This window comes from Lepus europaeus, chromosome 19 (genome assembly GCF_033115175.1).
Source record: "Lepus europaeus isolate LE1 chromosome 19, mLepTim1.pri, whole genome shotgun sequence".
NCBI lineage: Eukaryota > Metazoa > Chordata > Mammalia > Lagomorpha > Leporidae > Lepus > Lepus europaeus.
Window position 1 is genome coordinate 12,040,852 of NC_084845.1, and position 20,721 is coordinate 12,061,572.

A 20,721-nucleotide genomic window follows, 5' to 3' on the forward strand; every position below is an offset into this window, starting at 1 on the left:
AGAGGAAAAGACAGAGAGAGATGTTTCATCTGCTGGTTCACTTCCCAAACAGCTGCAACAGCCTGAACTGGGCCAGGCTGGAGCCAGGAGCCAGGAACTCCATCTGGGTCTCCTACGTGAGCGGCAGGGGCCCACGCACTTGAGCCATCTGCAGTGCATTAGCAAGGAGCTGGATCAGAAGTGGAGCAGGCAGGACTCGAACCTGCACCCACGTGGGATGCTGGCTGGAGGCTGCCCCTGTCTGCTGTCCTCCACCCCCTGCCCTGCTGCTTGCAGGCTGGCCAGCTCTTGCCCGAGGAGATCGTCAGCTTCTTTAGCCTGGACTCTTCCTTCTCTCCTGGTTTTCCTTGGCAATACATTGGTGACTCGTGAACTTGAGCTTGGCATTGGTGCTGAGGAATTCGGCTCCCCCATGTCAAGGGGCGGTCAGCCGTCTGCCCTCTTGGATCCCTGCGTTGCTGTGTGGAGGCCACCCAGGGGAGATCAGGGATCTCTGTCCTTGGTCCACTTTGCAGCCACAGCCCCTCGAGGTTTCAGTCTGCCCTGTCAGTGTGGCTGAAGACCGCACCACAGTCCCCAAAAGCATTTCCTCGGCTGCTCGCCCAGCAGAGGGGCCAGGGCGCTCGTGTGGTGCAGCGTCGGGGCTCATGTGTGGTCCCCATGCAGGGAGGAGTGGATGCGGGCCATCCAGATGGTCGCCAACAGCCTCAAGCAGCGGGGCCCAGGCGAGGACCCCATGGACTACAAGTGTGGCTCCCCCAGCGACTCCTGCGCTGCTGAGGAGATGGAAGTGGCGGTCAGCAAGGCTCGGGCCAAGGTGGTAAGTGCGGGGGCAGGGCTCACAGTGCCTCCGGCCCAGCGCCAGCCCTGCCCACCCTGGTCTCCCTCCTGCATGTGTGGGAATCCGACCGTGGGCCACGGCTACCCTGCAGGACAGGTGATTCCGTGGGGGAGGAAGCCCCGGGGCAGCCCTGGTGCCCGCTCCCCTCTCAGAGCTCAGCCCCACCCTCCCCAGGCCCTGTGCCCGGCAGAGCCCCGAGGCAAGAGAGCCTTGGTCTGAAGGCCACTCTGGGGCACGCAGCCGCGGCCCAGAGCCTCCCTTCCGGCTCCGGCCCAGCCCTGTGGCAACAGTGTCTGCCAGCGTCCCTGCTTCCTTGTCGGGTTTCCTCCCACGCCATGCCCAGCGCTGACCGCCTGCACTCCCCGTCCCCGCAGACCATGAACGACTTCGACTATCTCAAACTCCTGGGCAAGGGGACCTTCGGCAAAGTCATCCTGGTGCGGGAGAAGGCCACCGGCCGCTACTACGCCATGAAGATCCTGCGGAAAGAGGTCATCATCGCCAAGGTGGGCAGGCCCCGCCCGTGCTGGCCGCACAGCGGGAGCAGAGCTGATCGGCAGCCTCGGCCACGGCTGCTGCTGTTCTCGTGAGGGCGAACGGGGCTTCCCGAGGCTGACTCAGGTGGCCCAGACTTTCATTTCCAGGAAGCGCTGATCTCTTTAGGGGTCCGCCTGCTTCCGTGAAGGGTCTGTTGGGTCCCGTGGCGTTTGGTCTGGTGTCCTGGGACCCCATGCAGGAGCTCAGCCTGTGCACTGCTGGTGTTTGGGGCCAGATCTGTCTCTCCGCGGGCTACATCCCTGGTTTCTGCCCACCAGAGCTCGCCACTTGTCATAAGCAGAAGCCTCGTGGCTTCCCTGAGTGCCCCTGGGACAGATTCGCCCCTGGGGAAGCCAGCGTCCAGGGTGTTGGAGGTGGCCCTGGGGTTTGGGGAGCTCTGCTGGTGGCTCAGCTGCCCACTGCGGGGTCCGAGGTGCTGGGCCCGCCTCGTGTTTCTGACTCCGTGGGGCTGGGGTGGGCCACAAGAACCGGCATTTCCACACGTTCGCAGGCAGCGTGCCTGCTGCCTGCATGCGACCCACACCCTGAGAATCTGCTAGTCAGCAGCCTTGGTCGGGGCTCGTTCCCACTCTGGGCAAGAAGGCTCAGCAGTGGCTGAGTCCCAGGTCCCATGGTGGCCTCGGGGCTCTCAAATGCCTGCTTGCTCCCCCTTGAAGGAGGTTGCACCTGGCCTGGGGGTCCAGTGGTGGCAGCTGGCCCCTCTGCTTCAGGCCCTGTGGACTTAACACCTCGTGGCCCCCGCTTGTCCTTGTCTGGAACCGTTTTTGAATCAGGGCTTGCAGACAGCGTCAGTGGGTTCCCCCAGCTGCTGCTCCCCTGCTTCGGGCCGGGGTGGGCTGGGCAGCCCCTCACGAACACTCTGTGTGCAGGATGAAGTCGCCCACACGGTGACCGAGAGCCGCGTCCTCCAGAACACCAGGCACCCGTTCCTCACAGTGAGTCACTGGCCCCGCCCCGTCACCTGCCCGAGGCCTGCATCACTGCCTACACTCAGCTCAGTGGAGGGAGCAGAGAGCGCGGTGGCCGCCCGCTGGCCGTGTGCCGGGTCTCTGCGGAGCTCTGGCGGGCTGCTGAGAGCCGTTGGCGTGTCTGAGACCCTGCGTGCAGCCGTGTGCGGCCGCGCACTCCAGTTAGGTGGGGGCAGCCCAGCAGCCCCGGTTGCTCAGAACCTGCTTTCTCCCTGGCTGTGCCAGTGCAGGTGGAGCCACGAGTTCACCCCCCACACCCCAGACATGGCGTGGGATCTGAACCGCAGGCCAGGGCGGGGAGGGGACGTGCAGAGTCAGCAGCGCCCCCTCCCCCGGCCCCGGCCGCCCTCCTTGCCCATAGGCGCTGAAGTACGCATTCCAGACCCACGACCGCCTGTGTTTCGTGATGGAGTACGCCAACGGCGGCGAGGTGAGCGCCGGGCCTCGCTGGGGCTCCTTCCAGACTGGGTGCACGCCCAGGATGGGGGCACCGACTGACTGTCCCCCGGCCCTTCTGCCGCCAGCTGTTCTTCCACCTGTCCCGGGAGCGTGTCTTCACGGAGGAGCGGGCGCGGTTCTACGGCGCGGAAATCGTCTCGGCTCTCGAGTACCTGCACTCACGGGACGTGGTCTACCGCGACATCAAGGTGCGCGCGGGGCCTGGCAGAACAGGCTGGGAGCAGCCTGGCACACACGGGACTCCCCCCAGGGAGCCAGGGCCGGGTCTGGGCAGTGCTGGGGGGACCTGTCCCTGCTGCCTGCACGTACCCTAGGCCGCCAGTGGGGGTGTCCATTAGTGCACACCTGCCCTAGTTTGGTAGTGTCCACCAGAACTGAACACTGGCCGTCTGCCTCCAGCGCGCACACAGCGGAAACGGGCACTGTCCACCTCAGCTGTCCAGACCAGCACTGGCCGGCTGGGCCAGAGTGGGGACAGGCCCGTCCGCAGCTGCGGGGCAGGCAGGTGCTGTGCCACGTGGTGCGTCCACAGCGGGGCTCCACATAACAGTTCCAGAGAGCAGTGCCCAGGCGGGCGTGGCAGCAGGGACACGGCTCAGGCTGACATTGAGGGCAACCAGAGGAGACGCCATGGGTCCAGTGCTGCTCCCGGGTCTGACATGCAGCTGGGGCAGTGGAAGCCACACTTGGTGGGGGCAGGGCGATAGTGGCCAGGGGGCAGGGGTGGGGAGGGCTTGGGGGTCGCAGGCATTGCTGGTGTGGTTCTGCACGTTCAGAGGCCTGGCTGCTCTATGTTCTGTGCTCTTCCTGGTGTACGATTTACACTTTAGAAAAAAGTAAGACGGAGACACTGTCCTTTACCTTGGGACCCAAGAATGGCAGCCCGTGATGGGGGCAGCGGCCGGGGCTGGGGCCGGTGCTGGCTCCTCCAACTGCCAGGGGGTGGCCAGGGAGCAGGGAAGGTGGGGGCTTCGCCGTGTGCAGCGTGGCCGTCCCCAGACACTGGCGTCCTACAGCTGGAGAACCTCATGCTGGACAAAGACGGCCACATCAAGATCACGGACTTCGGGCTGTGCAAGGAGGGCGTCAGCGACGGGGCCACCATGAAGACCTTCTGCGGGACGCCCGAGTACCTGGCGCCAGAGGTGTGCGGGCCGGGGCCCCAGGGCGGCCGGGGCGGAGCAGCCTGGGAGCTGGCCCCAACCCCCACCCCCACCCCCCCCCGGGCAAGGCTTCGCTCCCTCGCCCCTCACCACCCTCCTCCCCGCCCCAGGTGCTGGAGGACAACGACTACGGCAGGGCCGTGGACTGGTGGGGGCTGGGCGTGGTCATGTACGAGATGATGTGCGGCCGCCTGCCCTTCTACAACCAGGACCATGAGCGCCTCTTCGAGCTCATCCTCATGGAGGAGATCCGCTTCCCACGCACGCTCAGCCCGGAGGCCAAGTCCCTGCTCGCCGGGTTGCTCAAGAAGGACCCCAAGCAGAGGTGAGGGCTGCCACCGCCGTGCCCCGCGCCTGCCGCACCGCGAGGCCATGCGGGCCCTGAGCTGGGTGGTGTGCGCCCCTCCCTCTGTGGAGTGGGAGCTTCGTGGCTGGCAGCCTCTGCATGTCACAGGCTGGGGCCTGCCCGACCCCCACGCCCAGGTGCGTTGGGAGGCGGGGCTGATGGCCGTCTCTGCCCAGGCTCGGTGGGGGGCCCAGTGATGCCAAGGAGGTCATGGAGCACAGGTTCTTCCTCAGCATCAACTGGCAGGACGTGGTGCACAGAAAGGTGAGAGCCCGCGCTGGCCGCTGGCGGGGCCCCGGGCCGAGGCCGCACGTCCTCGGGTCCGTGACCCAAGGCCCCTCTGCTCTGTAGCTCCTGCCACCCTTCAAGCCCCAGGTCACCTCTGAGGTTGACACGAGGTACTTCGACGATGAGTTCACCGCGCAGTCCATCACAATCACACCTCCCGACCGCTGTGAGTGTGCCCGGCCCTGCCCAGCCGTGCTGGGGGCGGGGCGGGGCGGCTGTCGCTCCCTGTGGAGCTCTGCGGGGAGGACTCGGGCTGGGGACTGGCTCTGCTGTTTGTATCTTTAGCCAGCGGTAACCAAGCCTGCCCCGGGGGGTCCTCGGTGTAGGGGGCATCGCCCACGTCAGCTGAGGAGCACTCCTGGCGGTGGGGGAGCGGCCATGGCAGGGCCGACGGGGCAGAGGAAGGAGGGCAGGGCACATCGTGGGGGCCGTGGGGTAGGTGGTCGTTGTGCACAGGGGGAGGGACAGGGCTGCCTGGAGGACGTGTGCTCCGGCAGAGAGAGAGGAAGAGGGGGTGCCCTGGCCAAGGCCACCGTGGGGCTCCCCGGCTGCTACCGGGCAGCGTCCCCAATGCCCCTCCCGTGGCCCACAGATGACAGCCTGGGCTCACTGGAGCTGGACCAGCGGACGCATTTCCCCCAGTTCTCCTACTCGGCCAGCATCCGCGAGTGAGCAGCGCCCGCGCCATAGGACACGCACGGCCGCCACCTGCCACCCCGTGGCGGTTTTTTAAAGAAACTGTATTTTGCCTTTTTGGTTTGTGTCCCCAGCCCTCACCACCTCACCCCTGTTCCCAGTTCCTCTTTCCTCCTCTCCCAAACTCAGCGATCAGTGCCAGCGGCCCCGGCCTCCGGCCCTACCTCTGTGCCCAGGCCCCGGCCGTGGGGAGGAGGGAGCCCCGCGGGGGTGACCGTTTGGCCTGCCCGAGTTCCCGGCCAGGCTGCGGCACACGCGGCCTGCAGGCAGCTGCCCCTGCGTGGAGGCTGCCTTTGGGCTGCGCCTGCGCACAGCGTCCTGGTGCTGCCTCCCGTGCCCCTCGGCCCCCATGGGGGCAGAAAAGCAATAATGTCCAGGGACAGGCAGGGCTTCTGGAAGCTGCCGGGCTGGGGTGAGGGCTCCCTCATGAGTGGAGCCAGTCCCAGGATCCACGTTGTGGGGGACCGGGAGGGGCCGGGGTGGTCCCAGCCTCCCCACCCTGCTCCCCCTAAGCTGCTCTCCTGCCCCCATGGGCCAGGCAGCAGGAACATGTGGGGGCCTCTCTGCCTGTCCCCCAGCCCCGTGCCTTACCAGGGCTTCCTTCTCCTGGCCCTACCTCCAGCTGGACCCTGGGCCTGGGGGTCCCGGCCTGTCCACCTGGGGGCGGGGCGGCACCAGCCCGGCTGTTACACATCTCCCTCTGAGACAGTATTGGGCCCTGCAGACCTGGGGAGGGGTGGAGGGGGAGTGTCTGGTACGGGTTGGGGCGGGGCCTCTGAGAAGGGAGCTCCTGCACCACCTCCCCTCTCCCCTCCCCAGGACCCCACGTCCTGCAGCCTTAAGGGGATCGTGAGCGTGTGTCCGAGTCAGTGCTGTGGCCATGTGTGCGTGCCTAGGACTGTGTGACAGCGACGCCCTGAACCCCCGGATGCAGGCGTGTGTGTGTGTGTGTGCGTGTGTGTGTGAGGGCAGCCCTCGGCTGTGCATGCATGGACGGTGTGGGCACGGGCCCCTGCCCGGCCCGTGGGGAGGGGTGCTGACCCAGTGAGGAGCCCCGCCTGGGGTCCACTGCTGCCCCCTCGCCTCCTCTGCCCCCAGCATCTCTGGGTGTTTGGAATTCGGTTTCTGTGGTCTGGATCCCCCACCCCGTCCCTGTTCTAGGCAGTTGACAAAGGCAAGTGGGGTGGGGCGGCTTGGGTGGGGTCTTCTTTCCTGTGTGTGTGTTGTTCACCGGACAGTTCTGCCCGTCCCCACTGGCCTCCCCCTCCTATTTGTACGGTACGAGCAATAAAGACACTCATTTCAGACAGGCTCAGCCTGCACTTCCACCGCCCGGCCTCGACCTGCCCTCGGCCTGAGTGCTGCTGCCACTCCCAGTGCTACACGCGGGGTGGGGGGGCACAGGTGGAGGTGTGCACGGGGTCAGGAGTTGGGCAGTAGGTGGGCATTTGCTCTAGCTCAGGTGGAGAGGGAGATGGTAGACCGTGGTGTGGGAGGGGCCTTGTGGTTTGAGAGCTGAGGAACTGGGGAGGCTCTGGGCTGCAGGGCGGGGGGTGGGGGTGGTGAACAGAGACCATACTAGGCACTCTGGTGCTGCTCTGGCTAAAGGGGGGGAGCATGGAGGGCTGGGTGGCTGGAGGGTGGAGGATGTGTGGTGTCACAGTCCGGGAGCCCCGTGTGGGAGGACGGCAGCCCTGGCAGGCACCGTTGGCTACACGGCTCCTCCTCCCAGGCAGCCCCGAGGCCCCCACAGCCCAGGACAAGATGTGTGTGGTCTTGGTGGTGCTTGGGTCGATGCTGGCCAGGAGCGCCTGAGCTTGTGGGTGCTGGAGCGCTGCCCATCACTCCTCTGGTGGCCTGGCTGTGCACTTGAGTCACTGGGACGCGTGGGCTGGGTCCCAGTGCCATCCCCTCTTGAGGACTGAGACCCGAGCTGTGCCCTGCCAGAGGGCCGAAACTCTGGATTTTGCCAGAAGATGTCAGGGTTTCACACGCGTGGGTCTGAGGTCTTGCTTTTTAAGATTTATTTTATTTATTTGAAAGAGTTGAACACAGAGAAGGAGAGGCAGAAAGAGATCTTCCATCCACTGGTTCACTCCTCAGCTGGCCCAAGTCCGAAGCCAGGAGTCAGGAACTTCTTCTGGGTCTCCCATGCAGGTGCAGGGGCCCAAGGATGTGGGCCATCTTCTGCTTTCCCAGGCCATAGCAGCGAGCCGGATCGGAAGTGGAGCAGCCGAGACTAGAACCAGCGCAGGCCATAGCAGAGAGCTGGATCGGAAGTGGAGCAGCCGGGACTAGAACCAGCACCCATATGGGAGGCCGGCCCTGCAGGCGGCGGCTTTACCCGCCTCAGACCTCCAGGGCCTGAGGTCTTAAGGGAGGAAGTGTCAGATCCAGTTTGCAAAGTCTTCCTTGAGTGCAGCAGACTCCTGGGGTTTGTTGATGTGTTTTTCTCACTTTCTCTGGCTGTTGCTTGTGTGACTACAAAAGCATGCCCCAGTGGTCATGAGACCGTAGGCCTGTGCGTCCCCTGGGCCCGCCCGGAGGTGGCCATGGGCGCGCCCAGCGTTCCTCACCGTCTGCTTCCTGCTCTCTGTGGTCGTCTCATGCCCAGTGGGAGGGGGTCTCATGGTTTGATCAGCTGCTTCCCAAAGCTTAACATACGAGGGTGTTTCAAAAGGTTTGTGAGACAGTCCAGTTAAGGGATGTTTGTTTTGGTGCAAAAGAGCCTTGAACTCCACGCGTGATAACGCGTTTTCCGCAGACATTTGAGGATCCTCCCGTGAATGGGTTCCACATTGCCACACTTGGAAACTCCCAGTGTGGGTGCTTGGTGCAGAGGTAGCAGCCGCTCGGCACGCCTGCATCTCATAGCAGAGTTTGGGTTCAAGGCCCAGCTTTGCTTCTGACTGTGGCTCCCCCCTAACACACGCCCTGGGAAGCAGCAGATGCTGGCTCAGGTTCTTGGTCCCTGCCGCCCACATGGGAGACCCAGATTGAGTTCCAGGCTCCTGGCTTCGGCTTGGTCCAGCCCTGGCTTCTGTGGGCATTTGGGGTGGGCACACTTGCACATGCTCCCCCTCCCCAACCTCCTTTCAAATAAGAGTTTTAAAAATAAACTTTTAATTCCATTTTCCATGAGCTTCTGCGGTACCCTTACACATCGTCATATGTACTGCTGTTTATTTCTGTGGAACTGTGCCCAAGGAGGCAGTTGGGGCTGAAGAATTTCAGTGAGGTTTTGATCAGTTCAGTGTTGAGTCGACTGTAGCTCTGGTGTTGTGGCGCAGAGGGTAAGCCTGCTGCTTGCAAAGCCAGCCTCCAGTTTCTGAGTTCGGGCCATTCTGCTTCCAGTCCAGCTCCCTGCTAACTGCCTGAGAAGGCAGGGGAAGACGGCTTAAGTTCTTGGGTCCCCACCACCCATGGGAGACCAGAATGGAGTTCCAGGCTCCTGGCTTCAGCTTGGCCCAGACCTGGCCATTGTGGCCATTTGGGGCATGAACCAGTGGAGGGAAGATCCCTCTCTTGTGAATCTGCCTTCCAAATACAAAACATTTTTTTAAGTAGGCATTTTTTTTTTTTTTTTTGAAGATTGATTTATTTGAAAGGCAGAGTTGCAGAGAGAGAGGTCTTCTGTCCAGTGGTGCTCTCTCCAAATGGTAGCAATGGCCAGAACTGAGCTGATCAGAAGCCAGGAGCTTCTTCCAGGTCTCTCATGTGGGTGCAGGGGCCCAAGGACTTGGACAATCTTCTACTGCTTTCCCAGGCCACAGCAGGGAGCTGGCTCGGAAGTGGAGCAACGGGGACTCAGACCGGCACCCTGGGTTCTAGTCCCAGTTGAGGCGCTGGTTCTGTCCTGGTTGCTCCTCTTCCAGTCCAGCTCTCTGCTGTGGCCCAGGAGTGCAGTGGAGGATGGCCCAGGGGCTTGGGCCGTGCACCCGCATGGGAGACCAGGAGAGGCACCTGGCTCCTGGCTTCAGATCGGCGCAGCACGCCGGCTGTAGCAGCCGTTTGGGGGGTGAACCAATGGAAAAAGGAAGACCTTTCTCTCTTGTCTCTCTTTCTCTCTCACTGTCTAACTCTGCCTGTCCAAAAAAAAAAAAAGACTTTTGAGTAGGTTAATCAGGGTTTTACAGTGTGTATCTTAAGAATTCCTGAGTTTTGTTCATGTGTACATTGAGCAACATAAGCGAAACAGAAGAGGAAGAAAGTCGAAATCAGCGCAGGCCCAGGGCGGTGAGGGTGGGTGTTGCCTTTCCCTGTGGATGGATGCTGTGTTTGGAACCCACCCTCGGGGAGAGAGCCAGGCCCGGGGTGGGTCCTGCCACATCTCACCACTCCTGCCTTCGGCTGCTGCCTCACCCACGGTGCGGGGTCGCTGGTAAGAGGAGATCCTCTTACCCACTCCTGAGCGGTGTCTGGGGAGGGCAGAGCCCAGCTGCTCCCCGTGGACAGAAATTTACTGTGGATTTTTTTGGTTGAGAGCATCCAAGCTTTAATAAACCTTCCTTGATCTGAACTACCGTGTCTGTGTGTGTGTGTGTGTGTGGTTTTTTTTTAAAAGATTTTTTTGAAAGGCAGAGTTACAGAGAGATGAGAGAGATCTTCCATCTGCTCTTTTACCACTAAAATGGCTGCAGTGGCTGGAGCTGCTTCCGGGTCAACCACACAGGTGCAGGGGCCCAAGCACATGGGCCATCCTCCAATGCTTTCCCAGGACATAGCAGAGAGCTGGATCGGAAGTGGAGCAGCCGGGACTTGAGCCAGCGCCCTTATGGGATGTTGACACTGCCAGCAGAGGATTTACCTGCTATGCCACAGTGCCGCTCCCCAACCCAGAATTTTAACACGTGTCAGCTTTCAAAAACTGCAGGGGGTGAGCACTCACGGGAGGAGACGCTCCCATCCCGTGTCGGGGTGCCGGAGACAGTGCTGCCTCTGCCTCCAGTCCAGCTTCCTGCTAATGAGCACCTGAGAAGCAGCCAATGATGACTTCAGCCCTTGGGCTCCAGGCTTTGGCCTGACCCAGCTCCCGCTGTCGCGGGCGTTTGGGGAGTGAATCGGAGGGTGAAAGATGGGAAGATCATTGTGTCTGTGTTTCTGTGCTGTCACTCCACTTTCATATAATGAAGGTGCAAATAAGCATGTGTAAGTAGGTCTGCGGCCGGCATTGTGTGGTGGGTAAAGCCACCACCTGTGGCACCGGAATCCCATATGGGTGCCAGTTTTTATCCTGGCTGCTCCATTTCTGGTCCAGCTCCCTGCTAGTGTGCCTGGAAAAGCAGCGGGACATGGCCTAAGTGTTTGGATCCCTGCCACCCACGTGGGAAACCCAGATGGACTTCCGGTCTCCTGGTCTTGGCCCGGGTCAGAGCTGGCTACTGGGGCCATCTGGGGGTGTGAACCAGTCTGTAACTCTGACTTTCAAAGTAAATAAGTTTTTAAAAAAAGGTATGGCTCACATAGTTTAAATTTTTAAAATAACAGATTTGCTGAAAACTTTTGAAACTCGAAATACTATTAAGATGATTGTAGAAGTGGTGCAGATCGCAAGCTGAGCCTGGGCGTCTTGGAAGTTAGGAGCTGCTTTGAAAAAACCAGAACACAAAACCTCAGCGGTGGGTGCGGCAGCAGAATCCAGCAGCCAGCAGAAGGGGGCACAGTGGCTGAAGCGGACAGCCGGTCAGCCGGTTGACTACCAAGTGTGTAGGAGAGTTTTAGATGTTGCCCAAAGTGTAAAATCATCCGTGCACCTGTACCGTTAGATCTTTGGTATGAAAAATACCATTGACCTCTGTAGCCACTGCCTTCCAGGAGGGGTGCCTGGCCCTGGCCCTGGCCCTGGCCCTGGGGCGAGCTCTCCAGAGGGCAGGCTGTGGGTGGTTTTACAGTGGAGAAACCTGGCAGGGACTGGCGTCAGCGTGGACAGCAAATCCTACCAGCCATGAGTGCCCAGTAGGATGTCACGGCCATAGGCCCTTCCCTGCGGCCCACCTTCTGAAAACAGGTACCCCAGTCTGACTGGGGATGGTGGGCAATCCCAGGCGCCCAGCTCATTCACTTGCGAAGTCCAAGAACTTTGGGGGCAGCTCGGAGAAGCCTAGGGCATATGGTGACTGAGGGTGGATCTGGCACAGGAGAAGCCGAGGAGTTAGCTCACGTGCAAACCCCCGCCAGCTCCTTGGCTGCGACAGTGAGGATCCTGGGGGAGCGGCATGGGGTGGGGAGGACCCCATGTGGGGTGAATCTCGAGAATGACAGCCTTAGGCGAGTACCCACGCAATGCGCCCTCCACCGGAGCTCCCCACGGCGTTTCCACGTCGCGGTTAACTGCGCCTCCTCGCTGGTCGCTTTCACTCCCTCCCTGCCTTCCTGGCTGTCCTGATCCGGGCTTTCTGCCAAGGTCAGGAAGTGACCTGAAGTGCTCACCGTAGACCATGTTTAGCGTCCTTGGGGGGTGGGGGGCTCAGCCCAGGCGCGTGCTGCCTGGCGGTGCCTGCACACTCCTCGGTCGGGGCTCGATGCAGAACATTTTTCCCTGAGGTCACGGCCATGCTCTTTTTGGTGGAACCCAGAAGTGCTGTGCTCGCCTCAGAGCATCCTAGCAGGAAGCGCCTTGGTGCCAGTGTGTCGCATAACCAGCGGTGACCCTCAGCTGACCAAGATGGGCTGGGCCAGGGCTCCAGCTGCCCAGAGGCATTTTGAAGATGCGTTTTTAATGGTCCTGTCTAGTGTTTGCTCACTTTAAAAAAAAAGATGTTTATTTCATTTATTTGAAAGGCAGAGTTACAGAGAGAGAGGTCTTCTATCTACTTGTTCAAGCCCCAAATGTCCACAGCAGTCAGGGCTGGGCCAGGCCAAAGCCTAGAGGCTGGGACCCCCTCCAGCTCTCCCACGTGGGTGCAGGGGCCCAGGCACTTGGGCCATCTGCCACTGCTTTTCCCAGGCTCATTAGCAGAGAGCTGGACTGGAAGTGGAGCAGCCAGAATTCAAACCAGTGTCCATATGGGATGCCGGCAACACAGGTGGCGGCACAGTAGCCCTGGTTGTGTCTAGTGAAGAGCTGAGTGTAGCGGCCAAGGTCTGGGCTGTCCCTGCTCCCAGGCCCAGGCGAGGGAACACATGAGTGCGCGCAAGGTGCCCATTGCCATGTGTTACCCACCAGCCATGTATTCACACCGTCTCGTCTCCAGTTCCATTGCAGCCCCACCAGGTTCACGGTCACCTCTGCGTGGACCTGCGCGTCCGTCCTCCGACAGTGCCACACATGACACCCCCAGACCGCAGCAGGGCTACGTGGTTGCTCCGTCCTGGAGTGTGGTCCAAGCATTGCTCAGTGGCGCCACCATGGGGCAACAGCCTGCCCTGGAGTTCAGTGGTGGCTGATGGTGCTCAGTGCCTGTGTCAGTCCCTGCCGAGCCTCCCTGGCCCCCATCGGCCTTCAGCCCTCCTGGGAGCACTGTAGGGAGCTCCTGTGCACCTGTCCGCCTCCCGTGGACTCGGGCATCCACTTGTTGAAGAAGATTCCCTGGGTCCCCAGCGTTGTCTGCTGCTCCCCAAGGCAGGAGCCACCTCCCCCCCCTCCCCAGAAAAGACCAAGGCAAGGAGGGATGGGGGCAGGAGAGGCCTCACCCCCCCCCTTGACCTGTGGGGCAGCTCGGGTAGACCAGAGCCAGCCCCTTCATTCCTCAGTGTCTGTCCTGCACCAGCCACAAGGCGGGCCCGTGGCTCAGGTGTCAGGACCAGGGAGAGGCCAGGGTCCCAAAAGCGAGGTGAGGGGGCGGGAGGACGCTGTGGCCAGTGTAAGGAGTTGGGGTTTTACTGTCTGACAGGAACCACTGGCCCAGCGTCCCCCTCACCTCTGCCCCGTTTCCCAGCCTCTCTGACCTCTCAAGGCTCGCCCATAGTGAAGCCTGTTTCCCGCCTCAGGGCCTTTGCTCAGGCTGTGCCCACCGCTTGGAACATCCCCCTGCGTCCTCTCAGGGTTCGGCTCCAGTGTCCCCTCCTCAGAGTCCCTCCTGGACCTCCGGCTCTAAATTATGTCCAACCCTGTCACTCATTCGTTCTGCGAGTAGTGACCGAGCACCTGCCGGGGCCCTGTGCTAGGCACTGGGGATGCAACCATGACAAAGCCACGACAGAAATTCCTGCTCTCGTGGGGCTGACGTTCAAGCCAGGATGGGGGTGGCTAAGAGGGCAGTGAGTGGGGAGGGAGAGGAAGCGCTCGCGGCCCTGACTCTGCAGGCAGCGGCGGCTGAGGGAGCCCCTTACAGGTGGTTTGGCGCCGGGAGATCCGACTGCCTTTCCGGGAATGGCCAGTGCGAAGGCCCTGATTAGTAGTTCCCAGTCTAGAGCGTTTACATCGGGTTCTGCGTTGGACCCTTCAACACAACCTTAGAAAATCCCCAGGACAGCCCTGTTGGCCAAGCTTTGAAATAGTCTCGAGGGCAGGGCAGAGTGTGGCTCAGAGCGGCAGGACGAGGGCTTGGCTTCAGCTGCTGCCGGCCTAGCATTCACCTGTGCGTACACACCTGCTGAGGCCCTCCGTGCGGACGCGCGCAGGCGCACTTAAAGCACCTGCCGCGGGTCGCTCGCTCTCCTGCTAGAAGCGGTCGGCGCTTGGTTTCGTCCCTGACGCGGGTCCTGAGGATGCTGGTGAGCGACAGGGGCCCCTCACGGCTCGGACCTCTCCCTCCAAGCGCTGACCCCCTGTCCCTTGCAGAGTCCCTGTGCCTCCCTTGATCCAGAGCCCCGGGGTGGTCCCACCCCCGCGGGCACGCGGGTCTCCCCAGGACGCCCGGAGAAACCGACGGAGCCGTGCGCGCCGCCGGGGCTGGAGGAGGCGCTGAGCGCGCTGGGGCTGCAGGGAGAGCGCGAGTACGCCGGGGACATCTTCGCCGAGGTCATGGTGAGCGGTCCCGCGGTGCAGCCGACGGCTTCGGGGCGGATGAGGCCGGAGCCCACGTGCCTGCCCCTCACGCGCCCGCGCAGTGACCGTGCGGTTCCCACGCCTGGAAACCCTTCCGCCCCACCCCTGGCTGTCTGCAGCCCTTCAGTTGGTCTACTTAGCCACCTACTCATTAGCAAATGCCCTCGAGCGGGTTCCAGGCACTGGGGAAGCTGGGGTGAGCAACGCAGCCTTCTTCCGGGGAGACAGACAAGCAACCGCTGTGATCACAGACGGCCACGTGGCCCTCAGACACCTGTGTGAAACAGCCCGGACCTGGGACATGGCTGCGGGGCTGGGCTCCTCGAACACCTGCCAGTGCTGCCTTGGAGCCCGGAGCCCGAGTCTCATCTAGAGCTGGGCTACACCTGAGATATGGACAGTGGTGTGGACAGCCTAGCGGGGCAACCATACAGCCCGGGGCCGCACTGGATGTTCTAGGGTGGGAGTGAGGGATACTAGGTAGGAAATAAAGTGAGAGAGTGATGGGATGAGGAGAAGGGTATGGGCAAAGGCAAGGAAGCTCCAGTTAAGACTGGAATGAGTGAAGGTGCTGGGGAAGACCTGGGTCAGGGAGAGGAACTATGCAGAGGTCCTGTGCAGGAATGGGCTCGGGCAGCCTAGAGCCAAAAGGCTGGGGTGTGGGGAGGAGGGCAGACGATCCTCCATCCTCGGGGAGAGAGAGAAGAGGCCTGGGAGAGCCTGAGAGGAGTTGGGGTCTTCAGCTGAGGAGTTCCCTGGGCAGACAGGATCGGTCTTTGGGAAGAGCCTTCTAGGTACGGGGAGGGGGGCAAGAGTGGAGTTTGTGAACCCAGAGGGAGGCACTCAGAAGGCCAAGTCAGGGGACTCCACACTGGCAAAGTGGGTGGGGGGCAGCCAGAACCAGCCCAGGGCTCCACGTGGGGACCGTGATGCGGGGGCCAGTTTGCCTGTGTGGCTCCTGGGACAGCCAACTTGCGCTAGGAGGCTGCTGATCCCAGGGCACAGAGTGAGGCACAGGTGTGGATTGTGAGGCTGGCCCTGCCCAACCCCAGGTGTGCCGTGCGCTGCCCCGGAGGGCCCTGCCCCGCCCTGTGACCCCGGAGATGCGCGCGCTGGTGGTGGACTGGCTGGTCCAGGTGCACGTACGTACCGGGCAGGACGCAGGGCTGGGCCCACGTCTCCATCTGGATCCACAGTGGTCACCCGTGCCCCTCCCCAGGAGTACCTGGGCCTGGCGGGGGACACGCTCTACCTGGCCGTGCACCTGCTGGATTCCTACCTGCGCGCCGGCCGAGTGCGCCTCCACCGCCTGCAGCTGCTGGGCGTGGCCTGCCTGTTTGTGGCGTGCAAAATGGAAGAGTGCGTGCTTCCGGAGGTATTTCCGGCGGGGGGTGGGTGGGTGGGAGGGCGACCTGGCCGCAGCTACCATTAGACACCTGCCGTGTGCGGATCCCGCCGCACCGCATGTCTGCGCGAGGCAGGGGCTCCTAGGGCGCAGGACAGAGAGGAGGGCGGCTACTCCGCCTGGCAGCCTTACGTGGTCGCCGTAGTTACTGGAACTTAACCAGTGAGGAAACTGAGGCAGAGGTGACTGGAGCGTCCCAGCTACACCCGGAGTAGGTGGTGGGAGGGCCCAGGTCTGAGGCAGCGCGTCCCCTCCACGGCTTGGAACACAAGGCAATGTTCCCGTTTTACAGAACAGGAAATTGAGGTCTGGAACTCGGGCCGAAGCGACCCCAAGTGCTCCAGGGTAGGCACTAGAGACCCCAGAGCCACGGCACCTCCACCTCTTTTCCCCCCACCAACCCGCAGCCGGAGTTCCTCTGCCTCCTGGGCGCCTGGTCCTTCTCGCGGGCGGAGCTGCTGCGCGCCGAGCGCCGCATCCTGAGCCGCCTGGACTTCCGGCTGCATCACCCGGGCCCGCTGCTGTGCCTCGGGCTGCTGGCCGCGCTGGCCGGGAGCAGCGCCCAGGTGCGCACCCGCAGGGGGCGGGGCTTGCGCGGGGGCGGGGCCTGACGTTCGCCCCGCCTCGCCGGCAGGTGACGCGGCTGGCTACCTACTTCCTGGAGCTGTCCCTGCTGGAGGCTGAGGCCGCGGGATGGGAGCCGGGCCGCCGCGCAGCTGCGGCTCTGAGCCTGGCGCACCGCGTGGTGGACGGGGCGGGCTCCAGGCCCGAGCCGGCGCTTTACAGGTGCGGCCTTGGCGGAACACCGGTGATGGGGTCCGCGCCCCTGGCCGGCCGCTGCCTTTCCTGTCTTAGACTACACTTAGTCTTAGGCGCTCGTTGTGCGGGGTGGGGGTGGCGCACCTACGCCTGACCCTTCTGCGCGTGGGAGAGCCCATCGGCCTTTCTCTGGGGGTCGCGTTTGTCCAGACGCAGGGACCCCACCCTTGCCTTAGGGCGAAAGATAGAGCATCTCCGGGGCTTGGGAGACCCTCACGGCATCGCAGCCCCGCGTCCGCTAGGAGGGGTAGCCCAGTCACGCCCGGGGAGCACAGGTGCAGTGGGGCCTCCCGGGCCCCGTACTCCCCTCCTGCGTGTCCGGGTCCCCGGTGGAGGACGGGCAGCCTCAGCCTCTGCGTCTCCGCCGCAGCCCTGCCGAGCTGGACGCCCTGGAGCCGTGCATGGCCCGCGCCGCGCTCCGAGGCCCCGCGCCCGGCCGCGCCGCCGTCTTCCTGAAGTACGCGCGGCCCCAGCGCCAGGGCACCAGCCTCGCCGCCGCGCGCCTGCTCCGCCGCCTGCAACCTGGGCGCCCGCAGAGCGCCGGAACCCAGTAAAGGAACAAACTGTGTTCGTGTCTCCTCTCAATAAAAGAAATTTATTTTGAGCGCTCTCTGTCCTCATTGGTCGAATGCCTGCCCTCTCCTGCTTTTGATTGGTCCCTCCCCGGTCTCTCTTGTCTCTGATTGGATGTTCTCATCAAGTCCCTGAATGGTCCCTGGAAGTGGAGACGCAAACTCCGGACGCCTCCGCGAGGGGGCGCTGGCGGGCTTCCCCACGCGTCTCCCCTGGACAGGAAGCTGGGGTTCCTGTCCGGGTGGGCGAGGAATTGCAAGGGGTTGGGACCCTGGGGGACAGAACGTCCCCCACCCCCGCCCCGGATGGGAGGGATGCTACCTGAGGCTGCTGGATTTTCGGATCTTAAACGAAGCTGAACCGCTGGGATTCTGTAAACATCTTGCTGCCACCTGAGTAGTTGTGCAAGCCCGGCCCATCACCTGTGCTGGCCCGCGAGGGTCCTCACAGCACGACCCCATCGTGGTGCCGCGGTGAGTGAGTATGTAAGAAAAGCTTGAGGCAGGGCCAGGCCCCTGGGACATGTCCTAGAAGACTCAGCATTGCCTCACCCTAGGACTGAGCTAGCCTGGGTTTGCAGGTGGAGGGAAGAAGGCGTTGGTGAGAGTTCACCGAGGACGCCTTCCATATCCCGAGGTTGGACTCCGGGATGCTGGGGGGGGTGGGTAACTTTACAAAAGCTCTTTACTGCACTGGGTAGGGGTATGGGGTCTATGTTTCTGCCGGATGGGTGGGGCCTCCTGGGGAGGGCGGAGGGAGGGGAGAGCTACAGGCTCTGCGTTCCCTGCCTCACTCACCCTCACTCAGCGACCATGTGTGGGTGCTGCGTCCGAGCCAGGCGTCTCAATCCAACAGCGGTGATGCCCCACTAGTGCGCCAGGCCCTGCGCTAAGTGCTTTGCCGCCATGGCGTGTATTAATACAGGATATAAATCAGCTCCTACAGCCACTCTGAAGCCAACTCACCTGCTATCGCGCAGGCAAGTCCAGGTGGAGGATGATCAAGGGACTTGGCCAAGTCCCAAGGCTACGGAGGTTGGGGTCAGCTCGCTCACCCTCAGTCCTGCTCTCAAAGGCTTCCTGCGGCTCGCGCTCTCGCACTCCTGGTGTTGGGATGCTCAGGCTGCTGGGGGCTGGCCTGCTTTCTCACCCAGATGGAGAGTTGGTGAGGGCAGGAAGCGCCTCTTTCTTGTCCATAAGCTTTGCCTATCCCCCAGGAGGCCGAGCGTCACCTGCTGAGCCGGGGGCACGTGCCTCCCCCATCTGACCTGAGCCCTCTGCCTGTGCTTCCCAGGCTAGCCCACCCTTGGAAGTTGGTCTGGGCCCCGAGTGAACTGGGGGTCCAGCCATGGTGGGGTCTAAAACTTTTAGTGTCTGGTGTTCCAGCCCCATCCCGTGCAGAGCTGAGCAGATATTTGTTGTGTAAATAAGTGACGAATCCCGCAGGTGATAGCAGTGAGCTGTCCGAGTCACAGAACGAACCGGCGAGAAAACAAGCAGGGATTTGCACTGGGTCAGCTGGAGCCTGCATCCTGTGTTTTTATCCAATACCCACATGGCCAGTGGGCTGAAAACCAGCTTCCCGCGAGACTGATATGGTCCTGCTCTTCCAGGCTCGCCCTTTTCTTTTGGAAATCTCTGGAGCTTTGGGCACGGGGGAGGAGAACGGCGCGAGGCTGGGGTGGGGAAGAGGACAGGGAGCAGAGGCGAGGCGGCTGGAGAAAGAACCAAGCCGGGGGCTGATTTGAAGGTGAGCGTAGGGGTTTCTCGAGACCCACAGGGGGCAGCGGGAGTCGGCTGCTGGAGGTGCGGGGGCGGAGAAAGGGTGGGGACCAGCCCCGCGGGGGGCGATGCGGTAGCTGCGGCGGCGGCCGCAGGAGTTTCCCACAATGCAGCGCGGTGCGCTGTCCCCGGTGCTGATGCTCAGCGCTGCCCCGGAGCCTCCGCCGCGCCCGCCTCCCGCCCTTTCCCCGCCCGGCCCGGGCCCCGGCCCCCGCCATGGCTCAGCTCGGCCCGGCCCTGCCCCAGAGCCGTCGGGGGGGCTGGCTGCGGCGCTGGACAGCAGCCTGCGGGCCGCCGTGGCGTTCAAGGCGGAGGGCCAACGCTGCTACCGAGAGAAGAAGTTCCGGGAAGCCATCGGCAAGTATCACCGGGCACTGCTGCAGCTGAAAGCGGCGCAGGGGGCCCGCCCCGGCGGCCTGCCCGCCCCCGCCCCCGGGCCTTCCGCCAGCCCGGGGCCGGCCCGCCTCAGCGAGGAGCAGCAGCGCCTGGTGGAGAGCACGGAGGTGGAATGCTATGACTCGCTCACGGGTACGGGGCCGTCGGGGGGCTCAGAGGGGCGTGTGTGAGTGGGAGGGGTAAGGAGCAATCGTGGGGTCCTGGGGACTCGGGTAGGGGTGGAGGCTGAAGGGGCGAGGGCGGAGGTCTGTTGAGGGAGACTTCCGAACTTGAGCAAGGAAAGGGATGGGGGTGAGTAGGGGATCACAGGGTCTCTGCACGGAGCAGGTTGGGGGCCAGGAAATGGGCTTTGGGCTGTGTCGCTGGGGCCCCCTGCCACTTGTGAACCTAAGGCTAGGAAGCCCCACCCTGGATGAGACGTGCAGGGCTGCGTTCCCTTGCCTCTGTGATTGCACTTCATGCTCTTCCTGCCCAAACCTCCCGGCAAAATTGCCCGCAAGTGCTTGTCTGCATCTTTCGCGCACCCTAGCGGCGGCGCAGATGGGTTCTAGTCTGATGGGCTAGCAGAATGGCGCCCCCTGGTGGCCAGAGCAATCCCTTCAGCAGGGTTTCGCCGTGAGGCAGGGGCTTACGCCTGGAGGCGAAGCCAGGCTCCTGCAGGTCGGGCGGGTTCGGGGGGAGCCGGCCAGCTCTGAGAGCGCCGCCCCGGTGCCCCCGCAGCTTGCCTGCTGCAGTCGGAGCTGGTGAACTACGAGCGGGTGCGTGAGTACTGTCTCAAGGTGCTGGAGAAGCAGCAGGGCAATTTCAAGGCCACCTACCGCGCCGGCATTGCCTTCTACCATCTGGGCGACTACGCACGCGCGCTGCGTTACCTGCAGGAGGCCCGCAGCCGGGAGCCCACAGGTGAGCGGCGAGGCGGGGCGGGCCCGGGGCAGGACAGCAGAGTGCTCCGCCTGCAGAGCTGCGGCGAGGGAGAGCCGCACCGCCCACCCCGCAGCCCGCGTCCCCCACCTACTCCTTACTCACTCGCCCAGTCGCCCGGCGTTCATTCACCCGCCATTCAGACGCCCGCAGCCGCTTCTCGGCTGTGCAGTCACTGACCCTGATCGTCCCGTTCACGTAGCCACCTCCGGACCCGCCCCCTCCTCATCTCCCAGCTCACACTCCTAACCCCGACACCCACCCACTCGCTTCGCCAGCCATGCCCGGAGCCACTCAGGGTGGGCAACGTCAGGAGGGCAGTCTGTGTGCAGGCCCTGGGAGGGGCCGGCAGAGCCGGAGGCGGGCTCCTCCTGCCGCGGGCCGGGGCCCTGGGGGAGGGGGCCCAGGGGAGCAGGGACCCCGGACAACGCTCTGCCCGCCTCCCCTGCAGACACCAACGTCCTGCGCTACATCCAGCTGACTCAGCTGAAGATGAGCCGCTGCAGCCTCCCGCGGGACGACCCTGGGCAGGGGCCCGGCCTGGGGGTGTGAGGGCTGAGGCCGACTCCGCCCCTCAC

At 63.2% G+C, this 20,721-nt stretch overlaps 3 protein-coding genes across 3 annotated transcripts in view; all 3 read left to right on the forward strand.

The window, feature by feature from the left end:
* AKT2 (AKT serine/threonine kinase 2) overlaps window positions 1-6,626 on the forward strand; it is a 36,244-nt gene extending 29,618 nt beyond the window's left edge. Inside the window, exons 5-14 of the mRNA XM_062177973.1 lie at window positions 667-820; window positions 1,216-1,347; window positions 2,269-2,334; window positions 2,729-2,797; window positions 2,892-3,014; window positions 3,843-3,971; window positions 4,100-4,314; window positions 4,512-4,599; window positions 4,687-4,789; window positions 5,216-6,626. Of these exons, the coding sequence (XP_062033957.1) occupies window positions 667-820; window positions 1,216-1,347; window positions 2,269-2,334; window positions 2,729-2,797; window positions 2,892-3,014; window positions 3,843-3,971; window positions 4,100-4,314; window positions 4,512-4,599; window positions 4,687-4,789; window positions 5,216-5,295 (1,159 nt within the window). The 3' untranslated portion in view covers window positions 5,296-6,626. The remainder of the gene's footprint in view (window positions 1-666; window positions 821-1,215; window positions 1,348-2,268; window positions 2,335-2,728; window positions 2,798-2,891; window positions 3,015-3,842; window positions 3,972-4,099; window positions 4,315-4,511; window positions 4,600-4,686; window positions 4,790-5,215) is intronic.
* A 6,040-nt stretch (window positions 6,627-12,666) lies between these two features.
* CCNP (cyclin P) lies at window positions 12,667-17,026 on the forward strand. Its single transcript, XM_062175962.1, has 8 exons — window positions 12,667-12,697; window positions 12,976-13,091; window positions 14,042-14,227; window positions 15,301-15,390; window positions 15,468-15,623; window positions 16,061-16,219; window positions 16,288-16,439; window positions 16,843-17,026. Exons 1-8 carry the CDS (start codon window positions 12,667-12,669, stop codon window positions 17,024-17,026), a joined length of 1,074 nt encoding a protein of 357 aa, XP_062031946.1.
* A 1,907-nt stretch (window positions 17,027-18,933) lies between these two features.
* TTC9B (tetratricopeptide repeat domain 9B) lies at window positions 18,934-20,695 on the forward strand. Its single transcript, XM_062175963.1, has 3 exons — window positions 18,934-19,354; window positions 19,943-20,125; window positions 20,595-20,695. The coding sequence occupies exons 1-3, from the start codon at window positions 18,934-18,936 to the stop codon at window positions 20,693-20,695; spliced, it is 705 nt and encodes a 234-aa protein (XP_062031947.1).
* The last annotated feature ends 26 nt before the right edge of the window (window positions 20,696-20,721 follow it).

Excerpts from the sequence above, each read along its gene's own strand:
- TTC9B (XM_062175963.1), top strand. The coding sequence starts at position 18,934 with ATGCAGCGCGGTGCGCTGTCCCCGGTGCTGATGCTCAGCGCTGCCCCG. Across the intron at positions 19,355-19,942 it reads ATGCTATGACTCGCTCACGG|CTTGCCTGCTGCAGTCGGAG; the intron begins GTACGGGGCCGT and ends GTGCCCCCGCAG. Across the intron at positions 20,126-20,594 it reads CCGCAGCCGGGAGCCCACAG|ACACCAACGTCCTGCGCTAC; the intron begins GTGAGCGGCGAG and ends CCTCCCCTGCAG.
- CCNP (XM_062175962.1), top strand. The coding sequence starts at position 12,667 with ATGGGGCAACAGCCTGCCCTGGAGTTCAGTG. Across the intron at positions 14,228-15,300 it reads ACATCTTCGCCGAGGTCATG|GTGTGCCGTGCGCTGCCCCG; the intron begins GTGAGCGGTCCC and ends GCCCAACCCCAG. Across the intron at positions 16,440-16,842 it reads CCCGAGCCGGCGCTTTACAG|CCCTGCCGAGCTGGACGCCC; the intron begins GTGCGGCCTTGG and ends TCTCCGCCGCAG.